Source organism: Protobothrops mucrosquamatus, unplaced genomic scaffold (genome assembly GCF_001527695.2).
Source record: "Protobothrops mucrosquamatus isolate PMUCROS unplaced genomic scaffold, P.Mucros_1.0 scaffold2269, whole genome shotgun sequence".
In the NCBI taxonomy this organism is placed as follows: domain Eukaryota; kingdom Metazoa; phylum Chordata; class Lepidosauria; order Squamata; family Viperidae; genus Protobothrops; species Protobothrops mucrosquamatus.
This window is the reverse complement of record NW_015388358.1, coordinates 35,205-55,596: the sequence shown is the minus strand read 5'-3', so window position 1 is coordinate 55,596 and position 20,392 is coordinate 35,205. Positions and strand designations below refer to the sequence as shown.

Sequence of the window (20,392 nt, the reverse complement as noted above, 5' to 3'; positions counted from 1 at the left end):
TGCAGGACAAGAAACAATGGTTGGAAACTGATCACGGAGAGAAGCAACCTGGAATTAAGGAGAAAGTTCCTGATAGGACAATTAACCAGTGGAACAGCTTTGCCTTCAGAAATCGTGGGCGCTCCATCAATGGAGACTTTTAAGAAGAGGCTAGACAGTCACTTGTCTGAAATGGTGTAGGTTCTCCTGCTTGAGCAGGGGGCTGGACTAGAAGATCTCCAAGGTCCCTTCCAACTTCTATTCTATTCCTATTCTATTCCACTCTATTCCATTCCATTCCATTCAGCCAATCATCAGGAGACGATGAGTTCTAGTCTCGCCTCAGGTATGAAAGCTGGGAGATTTAGGACCAATCACCAGGATACAATAAGTTCTAGCCCCGTCTTAGGCATGAAACCCAGCTGGATGGCTTTGGGCCAGTCACCAGGAGACGGTGAGTTCCAGTCCTGCCTTAGGCAATGGAAGCCGGCTGGGTGACTTTGGGCCAATCAATCTCAGCCCAATGCATCTCACAGAAGTTGTTGTTGTGGGAGAAGGATATGTTTGCCACCTTGAGTAATTTATAAAAATAGTAAAAGTGGGATACAAATAAACTACAAGTAACTTTTGAAGACCCTGAAGTTGCCCCAACAAGGCTAACAAATGAGGCTAACTTCCACTTCCCATCCCGATGGCACAGGTCTAACCGCCTCACCTGCAGGTCTGAGGTAGCTTTGCACTTCCAAAATGGCTGCCTCCCCATCTCCCTCAGCCCAAACCTGATAAAGCCCTTACACACAAATATCAATCAGGCTTAATCGGCTAGGGGGAAAAAAAACATCTTTATTGGTACAAGATGGATGGTGCGGCCTGGGGTGCACACAACAGACATTCCAGCTAGCCTTCCGTGTGAACTTGTGCCAAATCTCTCAGACCTGCCTCACCAAGTAGGCTTGAAGGCAGACCATCATCCAGGCAAAATTCACAGGCAAACCAGAGGAATGCCGGCCGAGCACAACCAGGGCAAGAGGCAAGCTGGGCTTACAGGTAACGGAGCAGGTCCTTTTCCATCGTCTGCAGAGGACGAGAGAAGAGAAAACAACAGGGTTAGGGTGAAAGGGCCAGAATTACACCCCAATACGGTGACGGCAAACCTATGTCCCAAAGGCTATGGACATTCTCAGTCATCCAGGTCAAGGTTGCCTCAAAGGGGCTTTTTCTCAAAGGGCCTCCGGCCTATGTTTTTTTTCCCTCGAGGGAGGATGAAACATTTCGCTTCGCATTCACGAAGCTTCATCAGTTCTTGATGAAGCTTCTCGAACGAGAAGCGAAATGTCTTCTTCCTCAAGGGCAGGGGTATGGCAACCTTGGCTCTTTTATGACTCGTGGACTTCAACTCCCAGAATTCCTGAGCCAGCCATGCTGAGGGGAAAGGGAGAGGTTTCCAAGCTGAGCCATGCTGGCTCAGGAATTCTGGGAGTTGAAGTCCACGAGTCAGAAAAAAGCCAAGGTTGCCTACCCCTGTCCTAGGACGAAGATTAAGAGCAGGGGTCTTCAAACTTGGCCCTTTTATGATGCCTGGACTTCAACTCCCAGAATTCCTGAGCCAGCCATTCTGAGGAGAAAAGGAGAGGTTTCCAAGTTGAGCCATGCTGGCTCAGGAATTCTGGGAATTGAAGTCCACCAATCATAAAAAAACCAAGGTTGCCTACCCCTACTCAAGGGGGGGGGGAACATGGTCCAGCTGCCTTTTGAAAGAAGCACTGAGACTATGTTGCGCAGATGACACGCTGCAACGTTTCGGGTGACACACCAGCACCCAACTGCTATTCTGGAAAGCACGGCCCACCCACCTGGGATCTTCAGAGCGGTGGAAGCCATGCAGGACGGCTGTGCTCTCGGGCCGCCTCCGGAAGCTACACAAATTGCACAACAAGGGGACATGCTTTTGCAGTTTTCACACAAGGGTATTCTCTGAAGTGGCTTCAAGAATAAAGGCCTCGTGCAATCTGGAGCGGCCTCCGATAAGTCTACCAGAGGCCCTCAATAGAAACCGAACAGCACAGGAAGGTAAGCAGCGCACGGGAGATCCTGGGGAGCGCTGGGCCACGGGGGCACCTGCATCCATAAGGCCCATGCTCCTTGGGGAAGGGTGCCAGGTGGCCTTCCTGGGTGGCAGCAGTAGGGATGTACACCGCTTAGAGAGGGCTATAAAGTACTATAAAGCAGTATATAAGTCTAAGTGCTATTGCTCGAGGGCTGAAATTGGGGCCTAGGACGGTCCTTCAAGCCCAGCCTTGGCACTGACCATGAGTGCCGCTGTTCAGGGTGGCCTACATGGGTTAGGGAGGAGAGAGGGAGAATTGTGTTTCTTTTGTTGAAGGGGAGGTGGTGAGATGCCAGCAGAGTTAAATTAAGCCTTTTCTGAATTTTTGACATGCCAAGCCCTAAAGCAGGGGTCTTCAAACTGGGCCCTTTTATGACTTGTGGACTTCAACTCCCAGAATTCCTCAGCCAGGGCTAAAGGTTTGTCATCACTACCCTCGTGTTAGCAGCTATTGGATCAGAAACAGCCTTCTCGCAATCACACTTGGGGAGGGGTCTGTGTGTGCTTCACATTCAGGCTAAATAGTGCTTTACGCTATTGAATGAAACACCATTAGCTTTGTTGGCAGAGTTCAAGTGTTGTGTTTTTTTCCCCAAATGAGTGCCCTCCATCTGGATTGGGACTACAACGGGTCAGATTCTCCAACATCTAGGTGGGGAAAAGTTGCTATAAACCATGGTTTCCAACCCACCCTGGCTGGGTTTGGGATTGTGTTCGAACCACCTAGTTCAGTGTTGTGGCCAGATATTCAGGCTGTGCTGGTCCAGCTTTGCAACTGGACAATGTCCTAGATCAGTGGTGGCGAACCTATGGCACGGGTGCCAGAGGTGGCACTCGGAGCCCTCTTTCTGGGCACACGTGCCATTGCCCCAGCCTCACCTCCCCCCGTAACCCCTCCTCTCCAGCAGCCCCCCTGAAGGAGAGTCACCCTCAAGGGTGGCCCACACGGAGCAGCGCAGCCAAGGACATGGCAGCCAGGCAGCGTAGACAAGACTCTGCCCTCACACCCCATCGTGCACAGTTGATGCTGCAGAGCGTGGGCAGAGGGCATGACCGCCATAGCGCTGCTGGGTTGCCTGGGCGATCTGTGGCGGGCCCTAGAGGCGGTGAGTGGTCCTGTGGGCAGGCGGGGTGGGGGATGGGGAGGTAGAGCGGGGGCGGGGCAGGAGGGTGGAACGGGGCGGGGCCAGGTTTTGGGCTCTCGGTCTCTAAAAGGTTCGCCATCACTGTCCTAGATCCTTGGGACAGATTATATGGGTGGCCTAAAAAGCCAAATATCTAGTTTAAGCAACTGGCTGACTGCGGGACCAAGCTTAATACTACGCACAACTTACAAATGGGTCATCCATGGGACTGAATCTCTTGACCACCTGTCCTTCCCTGTTGATCAGGAACTGCAAGGAGAAAAGGAGAGCTGGTGACTCATAAGAAGGCCCAAATTTAATTGGGGGGGGGAAGACAGCCTTGATTTGCAAACACCGCAAGGACCACCGTCCAAAATTTGGGGGGCTGGATTGATGCCTACCACTGCGCTGCAAAGTGGTTCAGGCTTCGCAGGATTGTATGTACAGGTAGTCCTCGACTTACAACCATAATAATTGAGCTGGGCACCGAGGGTCATCACGGGAATGTGGCGGTCCTAAAGCAAACCCACAGTTCACCGTGGAGTTGTTGTTGTTTTTTGCCAGAAAATGGAAGCAAAAGGCAGTTTTTAGCAAAAAACATAGATCAAGATCACATGACCGGGCCAAAGCTGCAAACAGCATTGTCGAGTGTCCAAAATGTGATTGTGTGACCATTTTGGGGGGGGGGTGTCGTCAGAACTTCAGAATCGGGTTGCAATCGGGTTGAGTATTATGAGTAGAAAGTAACAGTTTTTTCTTGAAGGCTAAAGAATACCGTGGAAGTGCTGGAGAAAAGGCAGATCTAACCCCTGTGTGTGTGTTGTGTGTGTTGTGTGTGTGTGTGTGTGTTTGAAAACACTTTATTTAGCTGTCCAGCTTAGGAAGGGTGACACAGTGGCTCAGTGGTTAAGACGCCGGGCTTGTCGGCTTTAAAGCCGGCAGCCCAGGTTGGAGACCCCAGCGCCACGCGACGGGGGTGAGTTCCCGTCCTGGCCTCAGCTCCTGCCAACCTGGCAGTTCGTAAGCAGGAAAGTGCAAGTAGACGAATAGGTACCACTTCAGTGGGAAGGTAACAGCGCTCCGTGACGTCATGCTGGCCACGTGACCACGGAAACGCCTTTGGGCAGCACTGGCTCAACGATCTTGAAATGGAGATAAGCACCACGCCCTAAAATCGCGGAGTAAAATCCGCAGGGACTCCTTTTTTCTTTCCCAGCTTTGAAAAGAAACTAGACTCAATTGGCACTGGGGCGGCGGCGGTGGTGAAGGGTGAAGACCCAGTTTTACCCCAGCTCCCGGGGGGGGGGTGTTTGCACCAGTCCCTCCTCAGCTCACCCTAATCACACTAGCTGGTGGTTGGGGGGGAAAAATTGGAGGAAGCACTATTCGTACTGCCTTGTGCTATGCTCTGAACAAAAAGTCAACGTCCTACAGGTAATCCTCGACTTACAGCAATTGAGCCCACAATTTCCACCGCTAAGCTTGGTGTGAATTTTGCCCCATTTTTGTTTAAAAGTTTTAATGAAAATTACACATCCAAACGAAAGAAGAGTTGAAGATACTCACCTTGCTAAAATTCCACTTTATAGCACTAGGAGGAAAGACAGAGAGAGAAAGAGAGAAAAAGAACATCATTTAGCTCTAAAGGTTTTAGTTTGTTTGGGTCTGTTTACTTCTATGGTTTCACTCAAAACCTTCTTACTAAACCACGCTAAAACCAAGACGAATAGTTGCTGGTATCTCTCTCCAGTATAAGAGGGCCGGTTTGAAAATGGGGTCAAGATCAAAGAAAGACAATGCCCCACTTATGTGTATCCAATTTTTCTTCCCAGAAACTTATTTTCTTCAAACTGGCCACCATCAGGACTTGCAAGCTTAGCTTTTTAGAAGCAGATCTGGAATTTGACACAGCAAAACGCCATTGCAAAAGTACAACACAGCCAGCTGTAGTGCTGGTGTTGAACCCCATAATTCCAGCCAACACAGACTTCTTTAAGAAGGGAAGAAGGGAGGAGGTGGGGGGAGAGGAAGAGGGTGAGGAACTGGCTATATACAGTAGTGGCCAAAATTGTGGACACCTTTTGGGAAAAGTGTACAGTAGAAATGCCACCTTTGGTTAAGTTTCCACCCATTTTTCTTCTGATTTCTTTATAAATGTAGCCTTGCTCACTTAATAATACTATTTTACATCGCTTTCTGGGCGACCAGTCAACTCTTTGCACCATGACTTTAATTTTATGACGTTTTACAAGCTCACTCAATGAAAGAACACAAAAAAACCCAACCAACTTGATAGCAATCACATAACACACTGACAAATGTCCTCCTCTCAGCTTCAATACATGACATCAATCACTGGATCCTACTGTGATCTGATTGGCTCATTGCCAAAACAAGATGACACCCGATAGGCTCTCTAAACACTCCTGCTCATTGGCTACAATCAGATGAAGGAAAGCTGCCTGATATCAACCTAAGCAAGTTGTGCTTCCTTTTTCTGGTTATTTGGCTATAACCTTTCACAAAATACAGTACAGATAATTGAACAAACTATGTTGCATTACATTCTTGATTAAATTATCTTTCCATTGATATATAATTTTATGGTACTACTCCAAAAAAAAGTGGTGTTATTAGCCATCAAACCTCAAAAATAACACTTTTCCCAAAAGGTTTCCACAATTTTGGCCACTACTGTACTCAGATGCTACTTTAACAGTTCTTAGGTCCTTGGTTAGAACTTGAGCACTTTTTTTTTAACCAGTCCCAAATTCTGAATTGAAGATTAACAAGAACAATAAAATACCATACTTCAGAAAGGGAGAGAAAAGGAGCAATTTTGGAAGTTGGTATCATACCATTATTAAACCTTCAAATAGATTACAACAGTGTTTTTCAAACTTGGCAACTAATGCATGTGGACTTCAACTCCCAGAATTCTCTGGCCAGCCAGCCAGGGAATTCTGGGAGTTGAAGTCCACGCACATTAAAGTTGCCACGTTTGAAAAACACTTCGTTTAGACGTTTTACTTTAATTAAAAATAAATCAATAAATGCATGTGGTAATATTAGCCATGCCCGTTTCGGAGATTTTTCAGAATTTGGGGGGCAGCAAAAACTCACTTTCCCAGAGTGCCTCTGCCTTTGGGCTGGTTTTTTAGCCACTTCCAGAGAGGATGAGCACCATCCCCATTGACTTCAATCTTGCTATACATGTCGAATTTCACCCCATATGTTGCAGCAAATGCTTTAATTTCTTGCTCGGTACCGGGCTCCTAATAAAACAAACAAACAAACAAACAGATGGTTTTTAGATGGTTAAACTAATCCTGAGCAGTTCTTAGCATTCAGTTGTTGCAGATCCAGATGTTTTTGCACTGCATTTGCTCAGCGTTTACACTGAACCTATCAATGCATGATGTAATGAAGGTTTGAGGGTTACCAGAGATTCTTGGCCATTCTTTCACTCCCAACCCAGCATCTTCCCCATTACATCACACTGGCTGTCTCCTCTCTGGGGACTAGAATTTGGGTCTCCCCATCCCTAGTCCAGCCCCTTCCCCATTACTCCTAATTGGCTCTTTGGCTGGGAGAGAAGGACTGGCTCAAAGTCAGCCAATCAGCTTCCATGGCTGAAGGGGACCAGAACCCCAGGTCCCATGCTCCTTGTCCAGTTCCTTCTGCTCTACAACTGGCTCTTGGGCTGGGAGGGAGGGACTGGCTCAAAGTCAGCCAATCAGCTTCCATGGCTGAAGGGGACTAGAACTTGGGTCCCCCCCCCACTCCTTCTCCAGTTCCTTCTGCACTACAACTGATTGGTTCATGGGCCGGGAGGGAGGGACTGGCTCAAATTCAGCCAATCAGCTTCCATGGCTGAAGGGGACTAGAACCTGGGTTCCTCATACCTTGTCCAACTCCTTCTGCACTATAACTGGCTCTTGGGCTGGGAGGGAGGGACTGGCACAAAGTCAGCCAATCAGCTTCCATGGCTGAAGGGGACTAGAACCTGGGTCCCACGCTCCTTGTGCTCTACAACTGATTGGCTCTTGGGACGGGAGGGAGGGACTGGCTCAAATTCAGCCAATCAGCTTCCATGGCTGAAGGAGTCAAGCACCTGAGCATCCTCATATCTTGGTCCATTACCTTCCCCACTACGTTATATTGGCTCTCCTTAGAATTAAGAGAAGGAGGTAGACATTTCATTGTGACATTAAGACACACACACACACACACACACTTTTTAACAGCCCTCCTCTCCCGTTTCTTACCTGCTTGCCAAACTGGTTGCAGGGGAAGGCTAGAATGCGTAAACCTTGCTCAGCGTATCTACTATACAGTTCGACAAACTGAGTGTAGTTTACGTCAGTCTTGCCTCATTGTGTCGCCACGTTGGTGATGATGCAGACCGTGCCCCTGGAGACACAAGAGTGGGAGCAGGGAACAAGAGAGACGGTCACAGGCTGTCCTCGACTTACAACCAAAATCTCTTGTTGTTAAGCGAGGCAGTTGTTAAGGGAACCTTGCCCCATTTTATGGGCTTTCTTGCCACGGTTCTTAAGGGAATCCCTGCAGTTGTTCACTTAGTGACATGGTTGTTAAGTGGATCTGGCTTCCCCCACTGACTTTGCTTGTCAGAAGGCCACAAAAATTGGATCACATGACCCCCGGACACCGCGACCGTCATAAATATGAGTCAGTTGCCAAGTGTCTGAATTTTGATCATGTGACCCTGGGGATGCTGCAATGGTCATAAGTGTGAAAAACAGTCATAAGCCACTTTTTCAGTGCCATCGTAACTTAGAACTGTCACTAAATGAACTGTTAAGTTAAGGACTGCCTGAAGTGGGCCACCCGAAATTCCAGACATGCTGACTGGAATTTAAACCTTCCTTCCCAGAATGGTACATAATTTCTCCACTAGTTGCATTTCTGCTCTACTTCTGAGGTGTTATCCATCCATCCGTCCATCTATCTAATCTGTCTCTACCTCTCTATCATCTCTATCATATCTATCTATCATATCTATCATATCTATCTATCTATACCTCTATCTATCTATACCTCTATACCTCTATACCTCTATCTATCTATCTATCTATCTATCTATCTATCTATCTATCTATCTATCTATCTATCTATCTATCTATCTATCTATCTATCTATCATCTATCTATCTACCTATCTATATCTATCTATACCTCTCTCTATCATCTATATCTCTCTATCTAACTACCTACCTACCTACCTCTATCCTATCTGTCTGTCTGTCTGTGTCTGTCTGTCTGTCTGTGTCTGTCTGTCTGTCTGTCTGTCTGTCTGTCTGTCTGTCTGTCTGTCTGTCTATCTATCTATCTATCTATCTATCTATCTAATTTCTACAATTGCCCATCTCACAAGAATGAGACTTTGGACAGTAGACAGCAAAAACAAAAAGTATAAAATAATAAATGTGTCAAAGACATTAGTATTTTTTTTTTAAAAAAAGCACATTCAAGAGATTTGATTGGCAATTGTGTTCTTAAGAAAAGATGGGATATTTAGGAGCCGGGACTAGCTACCTATTCTTCCAAACACAGTTAGGAAAAACGAACAAACAAGCTAACAAACAATGCTGACAAGAAATGGCTACGGGCAGGCAATCCTCCCAGGAGGTCCATACTCCTCCCCCTCCTCGTATATTAGGTACAAGCGGTTCTCAACCTAGTACTGTAAGGAAGCCTGCCCACCCTGTTTCCAATTCATGATGGTTATAAAAAGAATTACCCACACTTGACTTTTTCTGTGGCAGTCGTTAAGCGAACGCCGCAGTCATTAAACAAACCAATGGTGATTTTGCCGAAACCAGAAGCAAGTTGAAGTCCACAGGTCTTAAAGTGGCCACTGTTGGACATCCTTGCTGTACCCCAGGGGTCTTCAAACTTGGCCCTTTTATGACTTGTGGACTTCAACTCCCAGAATTCCTCAGCCAGGCACAGCGTGGAATTCTGGGAGTTGAAGTCCACAAGTCATAAAAGGGCCAAGTTTGAAGGCCCCTGCTGTACCCACTGCCTGATTACAAATTGTTAAAAAAAAAAATTGAAGAACGAAGAACACCAAAACAAAACAAAACCAAGATGGCAGAGCCAACAAAACCCAGATTGGAACAACTTGCCTGTATTTCTCCAGCGAGACATCGTTGCCATCAATATCCAGGGCGTTGAAGTCGTAAACCGACTTGGCTGACTGCCAATCAGACTTCTGAGCACACTGGGGCGGGGGGGGGGGGGGGGGGGGGGGGGGGGGGGAGAGAAATAAGGGAGAGGAAAAAAAATCAGAGAAAGGTGAGTTGACAGCATACCCCTCCTTTGTCAGGCCCAAAGAACCAAGAACGACACGCGAAGTTAATTCTAAATAGTTCCTTTATTGTTGTTTGCCTACCAACAGAAACTTTGATTAAAGCAGCTACTGCAACAACTGTAGCTATTCTCTGTGAATTGCTAAGCAGGGTCCCATTTTGGCCTCTTCCTGCCCACCAGACAGTCCAAGCTCCGCCCTCTGGGAAAGAGCCCCTCCCTCCTGCGACTCTGGACTATACAGGTAGTCCTCGACTTACAACGTTTCATTTAGTGACCGTTCAAAGTCACAACAGCACTGAAAAAAATGTGACTTACGACCACTGCAGCATCCCCGTGGTCACATGATCAAAACTCAAAGACGCTTGGCAACTGACTTGTATTTATGACTGTTTCAGCGTCCGGGGGGGGGGGGTGTCACACGATCCCCTTTTGCAGCCTTCTGACAAGCAAAGTCAGTGGGGAAGACAGATTCATTGTTACTAACTTAACCGCTGCAGTGATTGGCTTAACCACTATGGCAAGAAAGGTCATAAAACGGGGCAAAACTCACTTAACAACCGTCTCAGCTAGCAAAAGAGAAATATTGGGCTCAATTGTGGTCGTAGGTTGAGGACGACCTGTATTCATACCACACTCTGCAACAAATTGCAACCAAGTGAGGGCCTCTGGGCCGCTGGTCAATGGGTCTGTAGTATTTTAAGTAGCCTTCTCCAACTCTGGGTATGTTGGGACTGCAGCTCCCAGAATTCCTAGCCAACATGCTAGCTAGAGAATTCTGGGATTTGCAGTTACAAACCAACCTGTTAAATCGCCAACCACACAAGGCTGGGTCCATGTTTTTATGTCAAGCCCCCAAACAAACCACTTTTGAATCAAACCACGATTTAGCATCAAATACAGACTCCGATTCAGTGCGCCACCCTCAAAAGGCCCAGGTGAGTCTTTTCTCAAGCAGCTTTAAGACGGGTGGACTTCAACTCCCAGAATTCCTCAGCCAGCCTAGCCTGCTGGCTGAGGAATTCTGGGAGTTGAAATCCGCATGCTTTAAACTCGCCAAGCTTGACAAGTATTGCTTGTACGGGGCCCTCTTGCACAGTAAATTCACAAAGACCATTTATTTCACATGAGAAACTTACAAAAGGGGATCGTTGCTGGTTTCGTTATGAGGTTATTTCATTGCCCCAGTCAACAGAGGAAACAAAGTTTTATTTCAAAGAACAAGAGAAGCATTACTTCTTTAAGGGGAAATCCCGCAAAAGGGATGGGAAAATACCCCAAAGTAAAACACTGAGAATAACAAATTGCAATGAGCAAGGCTACGCCTTTAAATCTTAGATCTAACCCTGTAACAGATCTAACCCTGTAAGACAGTGGTTCTCAACCTTTTTAATGCCGCGACCCCAACCGGTCGTAAGTCGAGGACTTTCCCTGCCTGGGAGCGCCACGCATGCGTGGTTCCGCCCCCTGCGCCGGCCGAGGCGTAGCTGGCAAGCGGCAGAGACGGAGCAGGCCGACCACCAGCTGGCCCAGCCCAAGGGAGGTAAGGCACTCGCTGGAAAAGGGGAAAAAAATGGCGGACAAAAAAAATAGCGGACAAAAAAAATGGCGGACAACCTTGCTTGGCGACCCCCGTGAAATGGTCGATCGACCCCAAATGGGGTCCCGACCCACAGGTTGAGAACCACTGCTGTAAGAGAACGCTTAAGACTGGCGAGATCAGCTGTGGCTTTTAGAAGAAGCAAGTGTACAGGTAGTCCTTGGCTTATGACCGTTTTCCCACTTATGACTGCTGCAGCATCCCCACGGTCACGTGATCAAAACTGGGATGCTTGACAACTGACTCGTAGTTACCACACGGCTGGAGTGTCCTGGAGGTCATGTGATCCCCTTTTGCGACCTTCTGACAAGCCCAATTCACTTAACAACCGTGTTCTTAACACTTTGTTGATTCACACAACAACTGCGACAAGAAAGCTTGTAAAATGGGGGCAAATCTCCTTTAATGACCGCCTTGCTTAGCAACGGAAATTTTGGGCTCAGCTGGGGTCGTACGTCGAGGGCAATGTCTACATGTCATTGCCTTCTTCTTCTGGTGTCCCTTCCCGAGTGTGTGCACAATCCTTTTGTCCTTTTTTGTTTGGTTAGATTTGACACTTGTCATTAGCAAGATCTGCCTGCAGAGATAGCAAGGGCGAGATACTTCCTGGGAATATAATATATATATATTGCTACAGCCAAGATGGTTTACGAGTTGCTCTTTTTGTGTGCCCCACAAGTGACCCAACTAGCAAAAGTTGATAAATTGTCCTGTTCCAAGATGCATCCTGACAGAATCCGATTAAGTTATGTGATTATTTTTCATCTGTCTCTTTGCCCTGGCTGGCTCCCGTTCAAAATTTGCAAGCAAACATTTTTAAGAAAAATGCATATCACGGCTGGCTTCGCGGGCGACATTAAGCCTGCAATATAACGTTCCTCAATCTTGGCAACTTTAAAATGACTGGACTTCAACTTCAAATTCTGAGAGTTGGAAATCCAGTCGGTATCAAAGTTGCCACGATTTGAGAAAAACAGCCATAAAAACATATTATAACTGGATGGGGTGCTATGACCGGAGCAAGTTTTGCTGGCGAGGTCATAAAAACCCTTCCTGCGTGTTCCAAGCCAACCATTTGGCACCATTACAAGGTGTGCCAGCCACAGCACCAGCTTTTATAAATAATTAGGATGTATCCTGGTTTCAGAGATTAAGACTGAGTCACAGTCATTAAGGAGAGCTTTCATTCCTCAGCAAATTTTATTAAAAGCTGTAGGCTTTCCTGGGCTACAGGTCATTTTCTCAAAGACCTGGAGCAGCTACTGGGTTGAGGCTGCGGAGGTGGGGGTGGGGGGGAGGTGGGGAAGTTATATAGATACAGCGAGGGATATATATATATATCATTAGTAACTTTATTAAATACAGGTAGCCCTCGACGTACGTCCACAACGGACGTCAAAACTTCCATTACTAAGCAAAACAGTTGTAAAATGAGTTTTGCCCCATTTTACCACCTTTCTTGTCACAGCTGTTAAGAGAATCACTGCAGTTGTCAAGTTAGCAACATGGCAGTGGTAAGGCTACGTAAGCACAACTAGGATTGTGACATTTTTCCTCGTTTTTGGAGGCAGTTTGTGGGTGGGTCCTTCCTTCCTTCCCTTTCTCTACTTGCTATCTCTCCTTCCTTTCCTCTCACCTTTTTCTCTTCTTTTCCTTCCTTATTCTTCTCTTCTCTTCTGACCTCTCCTTCATCCCTTCCTTCCTTGATTCCTTCGTCTACCTCTCCTTCCTTCCTGTCTCTCACCTCTTTTCTTCCTTCCTTCCTTCCCTTTCTCTACTTGCTATCTCTCCTTCCTTTCCTCTCACCTCTTTTTCTCTTCTTTTCCTTCCTTACTCTTCTCTTCTGACCTCTCCTTCATCCCTTCCTTCCTTGATTCCTTCGTCTACCTCTCCTTCCTTCCTTCCTGTCTCTCACCTCTTTTCTTCCTTCCTTCCTTCCTTCCTTCCTTCCTTCCTTCCTTCCTTCCTTCCTTCCTTTTCTCTACTTGCTATCTCTCCTTCCTTTCCTCTCACCTCTTTTTCTCTTCTTTTCCTTCCTTATTCTTCTCTTCTTCTCTTCTGACCTTTCCTTCCTTCCTCTGTCTCTCACCTCCCTTCCTTCCTTCCGTCCCTTCCCTTCCCTACAGAGCTGGCACTGGAATGTTTGCATTTTTTTTTTTACCGCAAAATGGTAGGCAGCAGCATAACTATTTTTGACAAATACAACAGGGGCTTTGTACAGTTCTAAAAGTGGGATTTGCTGGCCCCACACAATCATAGACCTGGCTTTCACGGCCAAGGATTTTCAAATCCAGCTTTCACCAAGCTAACATTATCCAATAAATTATTCATTCGGCTTTATTTTACATGTATTTTTTAAAATTTCGTTCTTTTATAGTCTCTGGAATTGTTTTTGAATAAGGTACATAGGAAGTGTTTCCGAAGGAGCCCTCCCTAGTTCTCCAGAAAGTACAGGTAGTTCTTGACTTACGACCAAATTGAGCCCAAAATTTCTGTCGCTAAGAGTGAGTTTTGCCCCATTTTACAACTTTTCTTGCCAAAGCTCTTAAGTGAAACACTGCTGTGGATAAGTTGGTAACCTGGTTCTTAACATTGAATCTGGCTTCCTCATTGACTTGGCTTATCAGAAGGTGGCAAAAGGTGAACACAGCGACTGTCGTAAATATGAGTCGGTTGCCAAGCATCTGAATTTTGATCACGTGACCACAAGGCTGCCGCAACGGTCGCAAGTGTGAAAAACGATCAGAAGTCACTTCTTCAGTGTTGTTGTAACTTTAAACGGTCACTAAGCAATTGATTGTAAGTCAAAGGCTACCTGTGCAGTAACTAAATAATAAGCTGATTAATAATTATTTTATTAACCTTTCCGCAAGTTCACAAAAACCAGTGGATTTCAGGCTATTTCCAAATCAGGTGGAATAACGGTAGCCCTCTCTAACCAACATTATGACAAGCCATGTGCTTCTCAGGTTTTTTAATAATATAAATTAATCTGGAAAGGTAAGTGCTCGACTTACAACCAATTAGGGACCCTTCAAAGTTACAACAGCACTGAAAGAAGTGACTCACAACCAGTCCTCACACTTACGACCACTGCACCATCCTCCCGGTCACATGATCCCAATTCAAACACTTGGCAACCGGCTCATATTTATGATGGTCGCAGCGTCCCCAGGGGTCACGTGATCCCCCTTTGTGACCTTCTGACAAGCAAAGCTCATGGGGGAAACCGGATTCACTTAACAACCATGTCAGTAACTTAACAAGGGCAGTGATCCACTTAACAACCACGGCGAGAAAGGTTGCAAAATGGCTTCTGACAAGCAAAGTCAGTGGGAGAAGCCACATTCGCTTAATGACCGTGTGAGTCACTTTTAACAACTGCAGTGATTTGCTTAACAACCGTGGCACAAAAAACGGTTGTAAAAACTCACGTGAAAGCTTCTTGGATGAGAAGCGAAACGTCTTCAGAGAAAAACCAGAAAATCCAGTTGCCTCGTGAAAAAAAGCACCTTTGAGATAACCGTGACCTGGATGACAGAGAATCTCCATAGCAATGCAATAATTGCACTGTTTAGCAACAGACATTCTGGTCCCAACTAGGTAACATTATCAGGGTGCCAGGTTTTGGAGAAGGCTCCGGAACACGGGTGTCAAACTCGCCGTGCTACGTGACGTGTAGCGACATATCGTGACTTTTCTCGCATCGCTGGAGCTGGGGCGGGCACGGCCTCTGCGTGACGCAAGCGGCCCACGGATCAGCAGTTTGACACGTCTGCTCCAGAACTTTGACTGAAGTTTATAAACTTGTATTCTGGGCCATACACTGCAATTAGCGACAAGTTGGTTAAGCCGACTACACTATGCTAAATTTCCAGGCCCACAAAGCCTAGGTCAGGGGTAGGAAACCTTGGCTCTTTTATGACTCCCAGAATTCCTGAGCCAGCCATGCTGAGGGGACAGGGAGAGGTTTCCAAGCTGAGCCATGCTGGCTCAGGAATTCTGAGAGTTGAAGTCCACCAGTCATGAAAGAGCCAAGGTTGCCTACCCCTGACCCAGGTTTACAAAATACAACCAGGTTCATACTCTAAAAGAAACAAGCCATATTATGGCTGAGCAGTCTTTTGAAGCTCAGCTCCCATCTGTTCCAGCCAGCAGGATTAACGGCAAGGCATTATGGGAAATGCAAGGGATTATGGGAAATGCAGGTCAAAACATCTGAATAGCACCAGACTGGCCTTCCCCTGGCTGAGCACGTTATGTGGGGATTCTGGTGAAAACCGTACTGATGTGGAAACATGTCTTAGCCATGATTGGCTGCTAAACTAAGCATCCATTTTGAATCTGGGGTTTTATGCTTTTATACAGGCACTCCTTGACTTACAACACTTCATTTAGTGACCGTTTGAAGTTACAATATGACTCATGACCGTTTTTCACATTGACATCCACTGCAGCAAACCCCCTGGTCACGTGATCAAAATTCAGATGCCTGGCAACTGGTTCATACTTATGACGGTCGCAGCGTCCCGGGGATCACGTGATCCTCTTTTGCGACCTTCAGACAAGCGCAGTCAACTGTGTTACTAACTTAACTGCAGTGGTTCACTTAACAACCGTGGCAAGCAACGTCGTAAAATGGGGCAAAATTCACTTAACAAATGTTTCACTTAGCAACAGAAATTTTGGACTGAATTGTGGTCCTAATTCGAGGGCTACCTGTGTTTTTTTTTTCCTGGGCTGTGGTGGGCTTAGACCAGAAAGAAATGGTGCTAAGCTCACAAAACATTTGATCAGAAATAAGGGAATTTCTGATGCTTTTTAAAAATGCCTCCTACTCAGGATTCCATAACTTTGGCCCCATTACCTAATGCTAACGCTCAAAAATATAGGAAGCAGAAATGCAAGTTATTCCCTTCCCACAGTTTCCTCTAATCTTTTCCTGCTTCCTCACCACAACCACATGAGCTGAGTGATACATCGCCCTCCGCGCAAGAGCAAATGTCTGTTTCACGAGCCTCCGATTATGATGCAATTAAGAGACACAAAGGGGACAGATAACAGATTGCGCCAGAAGGGAGACTTTGGCTGAGGGTTTTGATTTTTTTTTTAATAGCCCAAATTTATCAATCCAAGATAAAACTAGGGTCCAAGGCAGAAGTCCTGGCGCCGGCAATTTGCTCAGCTGTTCCCACTGGCCTGGAGAGAAAACCAGGTGAAGGCAAAGGATGACTCTGCATTTTTTTTTTGAACTGCGTTTCTGCACTGCAGGCAAAAGAGCGAGGGAGAAGATGGGATTCTTTTCACACATTCAACCCTTCGTCAAAACCAGCCTTTGCCTTCACCCAGAAACAAACAGACTGCACCCAACAGAGGAGGGGAAAAAATGGGTACACCCATATATTTCTTATCCAGAAGTTGCTTTATTTTTCCTGGAGTTCGAAAGAAAGCAGTTTTGCTAGAATTTCTGTTTTTGGTGGAAACAAGATTCAGAAGGGCTTGGAAGCTTTAACAATAAGAACGGCTCAGAAGAGCTTTTTATGATCTTAGCTAGAAAAACCATCAGAGGACCAAGAGAAGCAGAAGGCCAGACACTGTACTTACAATGCAGGTAGTCCTCAATTTACAACACTTCGTTTAGTGACCTTTCAAAGTTACAACAGCACTGAAAAAAGCGACTTATGACGATTTTTCACACTTACAACCTTTGCAGCATCCCCATTGTCATGTGATCAAAGTTCATATGCTTGGCAACTGGTTCATATTTATGACAGCTGCCGTGTCCCAGGGTCATGTGATCCCCTTTTGCAATCTTTTCACAAGCAACATCAATGGATTCACTTAACCACCTTGTTGCTAATTCAACAACTGCAGTGACTTGCTTAAAAACTGTGGCAAGGTCGCAAAATGGGGCAAAAATCCCTTAACAAATGTCTCACTTAACAAGGGAAATTTGGGGCTCAATTGTGGTCGTAAGCTGAGGACTACCTGTGCTCGCTTCTACAAGCTGTAATAGGAAGAGGAAGCAAGTTTTTCTTTTAAATGCATAATTGCAGCTATTAGCCATAATGGCCAAATGGCTCTTCATATGTCATATTTGGTAACACTGGGATCTTCCCCAACTGGGAGGAAGGTCAGAATATGAAAAAAATAATAACATTACACCTGAGGATAAACCTCAAATCCCAATTACATTTAATGTTTACAAATTAACTCAGAGCTTCATGTTAACATTAAAGGGAAGGCTAGAAATATTCTTGAAAAGGTCTTACTTTAATCTTGGCTAGAACATTGCTGGCCTTTCCCTTCTCCAACTAGGCCTCCCCCCACAAAAATGTACTGAGGCTGCAACTCTTCAGTGTTCCGCCTACATGGCATCTTCTGGCAGAACCCCAATCTTTCCCATTCCACCACATAGAAACAGGGATAGGAAACCTGGGCTCTTTTACGACTCGTGGACTTCAACTCCCAGAATTCCTGAGCCAGCCATGCTGAGGGGACAGGGAGAGGTTTCCAAGCTGAGCCATGCTGGCTCAGGAATTCTGGGAGTTGAAGTCCACGAGTCATAAAAGGGCCAAGTTTGAAGACCCCTGACATAGGAGGAGGACATCATTGTGGCCCAAAGAGCTGCTTTTGTGTAGTTCTAATATTTATTCAAGGTGGAACAATGCAACAACTTAACTGGGTTAAGTGGAATCCTTGGTGCTGAGCTGGGCTGATTAAGCTATTGTTTTCTACTTGATTGTTTGGTGTTAAACTCTGCTTATCTGGGTTTTTGTTCTCTAGTCTTTTTGTTCTCTTCGGGGCTTTTTAGAATCTCTTTTAAGTGGTGTAGAAATGCAATTTAACTTGGCATTCCCCAACCAAGGAATGATCAAGGAGAAACCCATCCCCCTCCAACATGGGCAAACTATTGTATACAAACAGGGAGCACACACACACACATGCATTAATGATGTTAACTAGTTGGGTAACTAGTAAATACCGACAGAGCAAGCCACTAGAATATAAATTGAGAGCAAACCCTACCCCCTTACTAGCACTGGTGATGTTACCTAGTTAGGGAAATGAAACATCTGCAAACAAACCAGCAAGCTCAAGGACTCCACAGTTCAACCCTGAGTTGCAGATATTTTCTACTGCATGTAAGTTTTCACAAAAGGCAGTCTTGCGTAAAATTGATTTTGACTACTTAAAGCAACACTGAATTGCTTCCAGCAGGAAGCCAGCAGCTCAAAGAAATTTCAAAACAAGATGCTTATCAACTTTTACCCATGGCTTATTTATAGGCAGGATAGAGTACTAGCTCAGACTGTGCTTCCACATTCGGAAGCGCTAATTTTGGGGTGTAAAATTCATTATAGTAAAGAAACAGCAAACTAGAGTTGGTTTACAATATCAGGCTGTCGAAATAGAAGACACAAAGTTTTTCAAAGGATGCCTATAAAACAAAGGGACAAAAATGTGGAGTAGGCAGGCTCTTTAAACAGTAGCCACTCCAGTCCTATGGAATAATATCTCCACCACAGTCTGTAGGATCCTGGCAGGCTTCAGAAGAGCTGTGAAGTCCTGATTTATCTAACTAGCCCTAGAGACAAAGCAAGGTTGACATAGTTCTTTGTACTGTCTGTTTTAATCATCTGTGGAGATTCTGGATCATTCAGGTCATAGCTGATCCAAAAGGCAGATGGACTTTCTTGGTTTTTTTTCCTTGAAAAACGTCTCACTTCTCATCCAAGAAGTTTCTGTAGTCCTTTTATTTTTTATTTCAGAAAATTTATATGGCCACCCACTCACTCTTGGGGACTTTCCTAGAATTGCTCCCATGACTTGTACACCTGATAAATAATGTAACCCATGAAAGAAATTCTGAGGCTCAGTAGATCCCATCTTTTTGGCCCTTGTCTTTAACTGAAATTTAAAAACCAAGCAGCCCAAACTGTTTACACCTTTAAATGCATTTGCACACCTGTAATTTACCTTAATCTACCCCAAGGGCTGAATGCAGCTCTCAGCTGCAGCTGTTTTTTTAACTACGCTAAGAACTGTTCTCTAAGGAGCTCCAATAACCCCAGATCACTCTTTAATATAAACAATTAAGACTATGATTTTATCTCTGAAAGGCATCTGAAGACATCCATTTAAAATTACAACCACCGTTCTGGAAAGGCTAGGTCTCTTTTTCATGCTTCCATACTATAATGAAATTTATGCCCCAAAAACATTACTTTATCCCAGTTGGGGCAGGCAAGCAACTCTAGAAAAGCAGTAGCCCTGAAGCCCAAATACATGTAGTCCTCAACTTACAACCGTTCATTTAGTGACCATTCAAAGTGACATGGCTATTTTTCATACTTACAACCTTTGTAGCAGCCCCGTGATCATGTGATTGAAATTCAGCTGCTTGGCAATTGGTTCATACTTATGACCAAGGTCATGTGATCACCTTTTGCGACCTTTTGGCAAGCAAAATCAATGGGGAAGCCAGCTTCACTTAACAGCCATGTTAATAACTTATCAACTGCAATGATTCACTTAACAACTGGGGCAAGAAAGGTCGTAAAATGGGTCAAGACTCATTTAGCAAATGTCTCACTTAACAGAACTTTGGGGCTCAATTGTGGTCATAAATTGAGGACTACCTGTGCGTCCTTGCCCACCCGAAGTTGTTATGGGGGAAAAGCATGGTTTCTGCCCTGTTTTCAAAGAGTTCTTGGGAATTATGGTCCAATTCACCTGCAACTGCTACATTACATTTTATCTTATTTACGTTACAAAACTTAGCCACCCCCAAAACAATAAACACAACGCCAAAACCCACACTATCACAACAAAAATCAATGGAAATTCATGGCTCTCCAGGGAAACATCCATATGCCATTTTAACTGACCTCCAGCCTCGTCCTACCCCAAGGTTTTGGGAAAATTATATCCGTTGGAAGAGAAGTTGTAAAAGCGACAACTTCAAGGGATTAGAGGGAAAGTCCTCCAGGGGTTCCGAAAAAGGAGATTATTTGGGTCCTCCAAGGAGACCCAACGTAGCCCTTCAGGGCGACCGCTCTATGGTCCGACCATAGAGAACACCTCCCCAATGACTAGAGCGTACTCGCCAGGAGACCCACTCCTCTTCGCAACTTACCATCACTCTTGTGAGGCCGCGCCCTACTAAGAATCCACAAAGAAGCGTCTTAGAAGCGAAACGCCGCAAACTCATCTCCGCGGCAGATCTCTCAGCTCCTCCTTTAATCTG

The 20,392-nt window shown here is 45.6% G+C and overlaps 1 protein-coding gene across 1 annotated transcript; it reads right to left on the bottom strand.

Moving 5' to 3' along the window:
- Positions 1 to 802: 802 nt before the first annotated feature.
- Positions 803 to 20,392, bottom strand: GPX4 (glutathione peroxidase 4). The gene is made up of 7 exons (XM_015824515.2): positions 20,282 to 20,392; positions 9,362 to 9,456; positions 7,479 to 7,623; positions 6,334 to 6,485; positions 4,777 to 4,801; positions 3,421 to 3,480; positions 803 to 1,053 (listed from the first exon to the last, which is right to left on the bottom strand). Exons 1-7 carry the CDS (start codon positions 20,354 to 20,356, stop codon positions 1,021 to 1,023), a joined length of 585 nt encoding a protein of 194 aa, XP_015680001.1. The 5' UTR covers positions 20,357 to 20,392; the 3' UTR covers positions 803 to 1,020.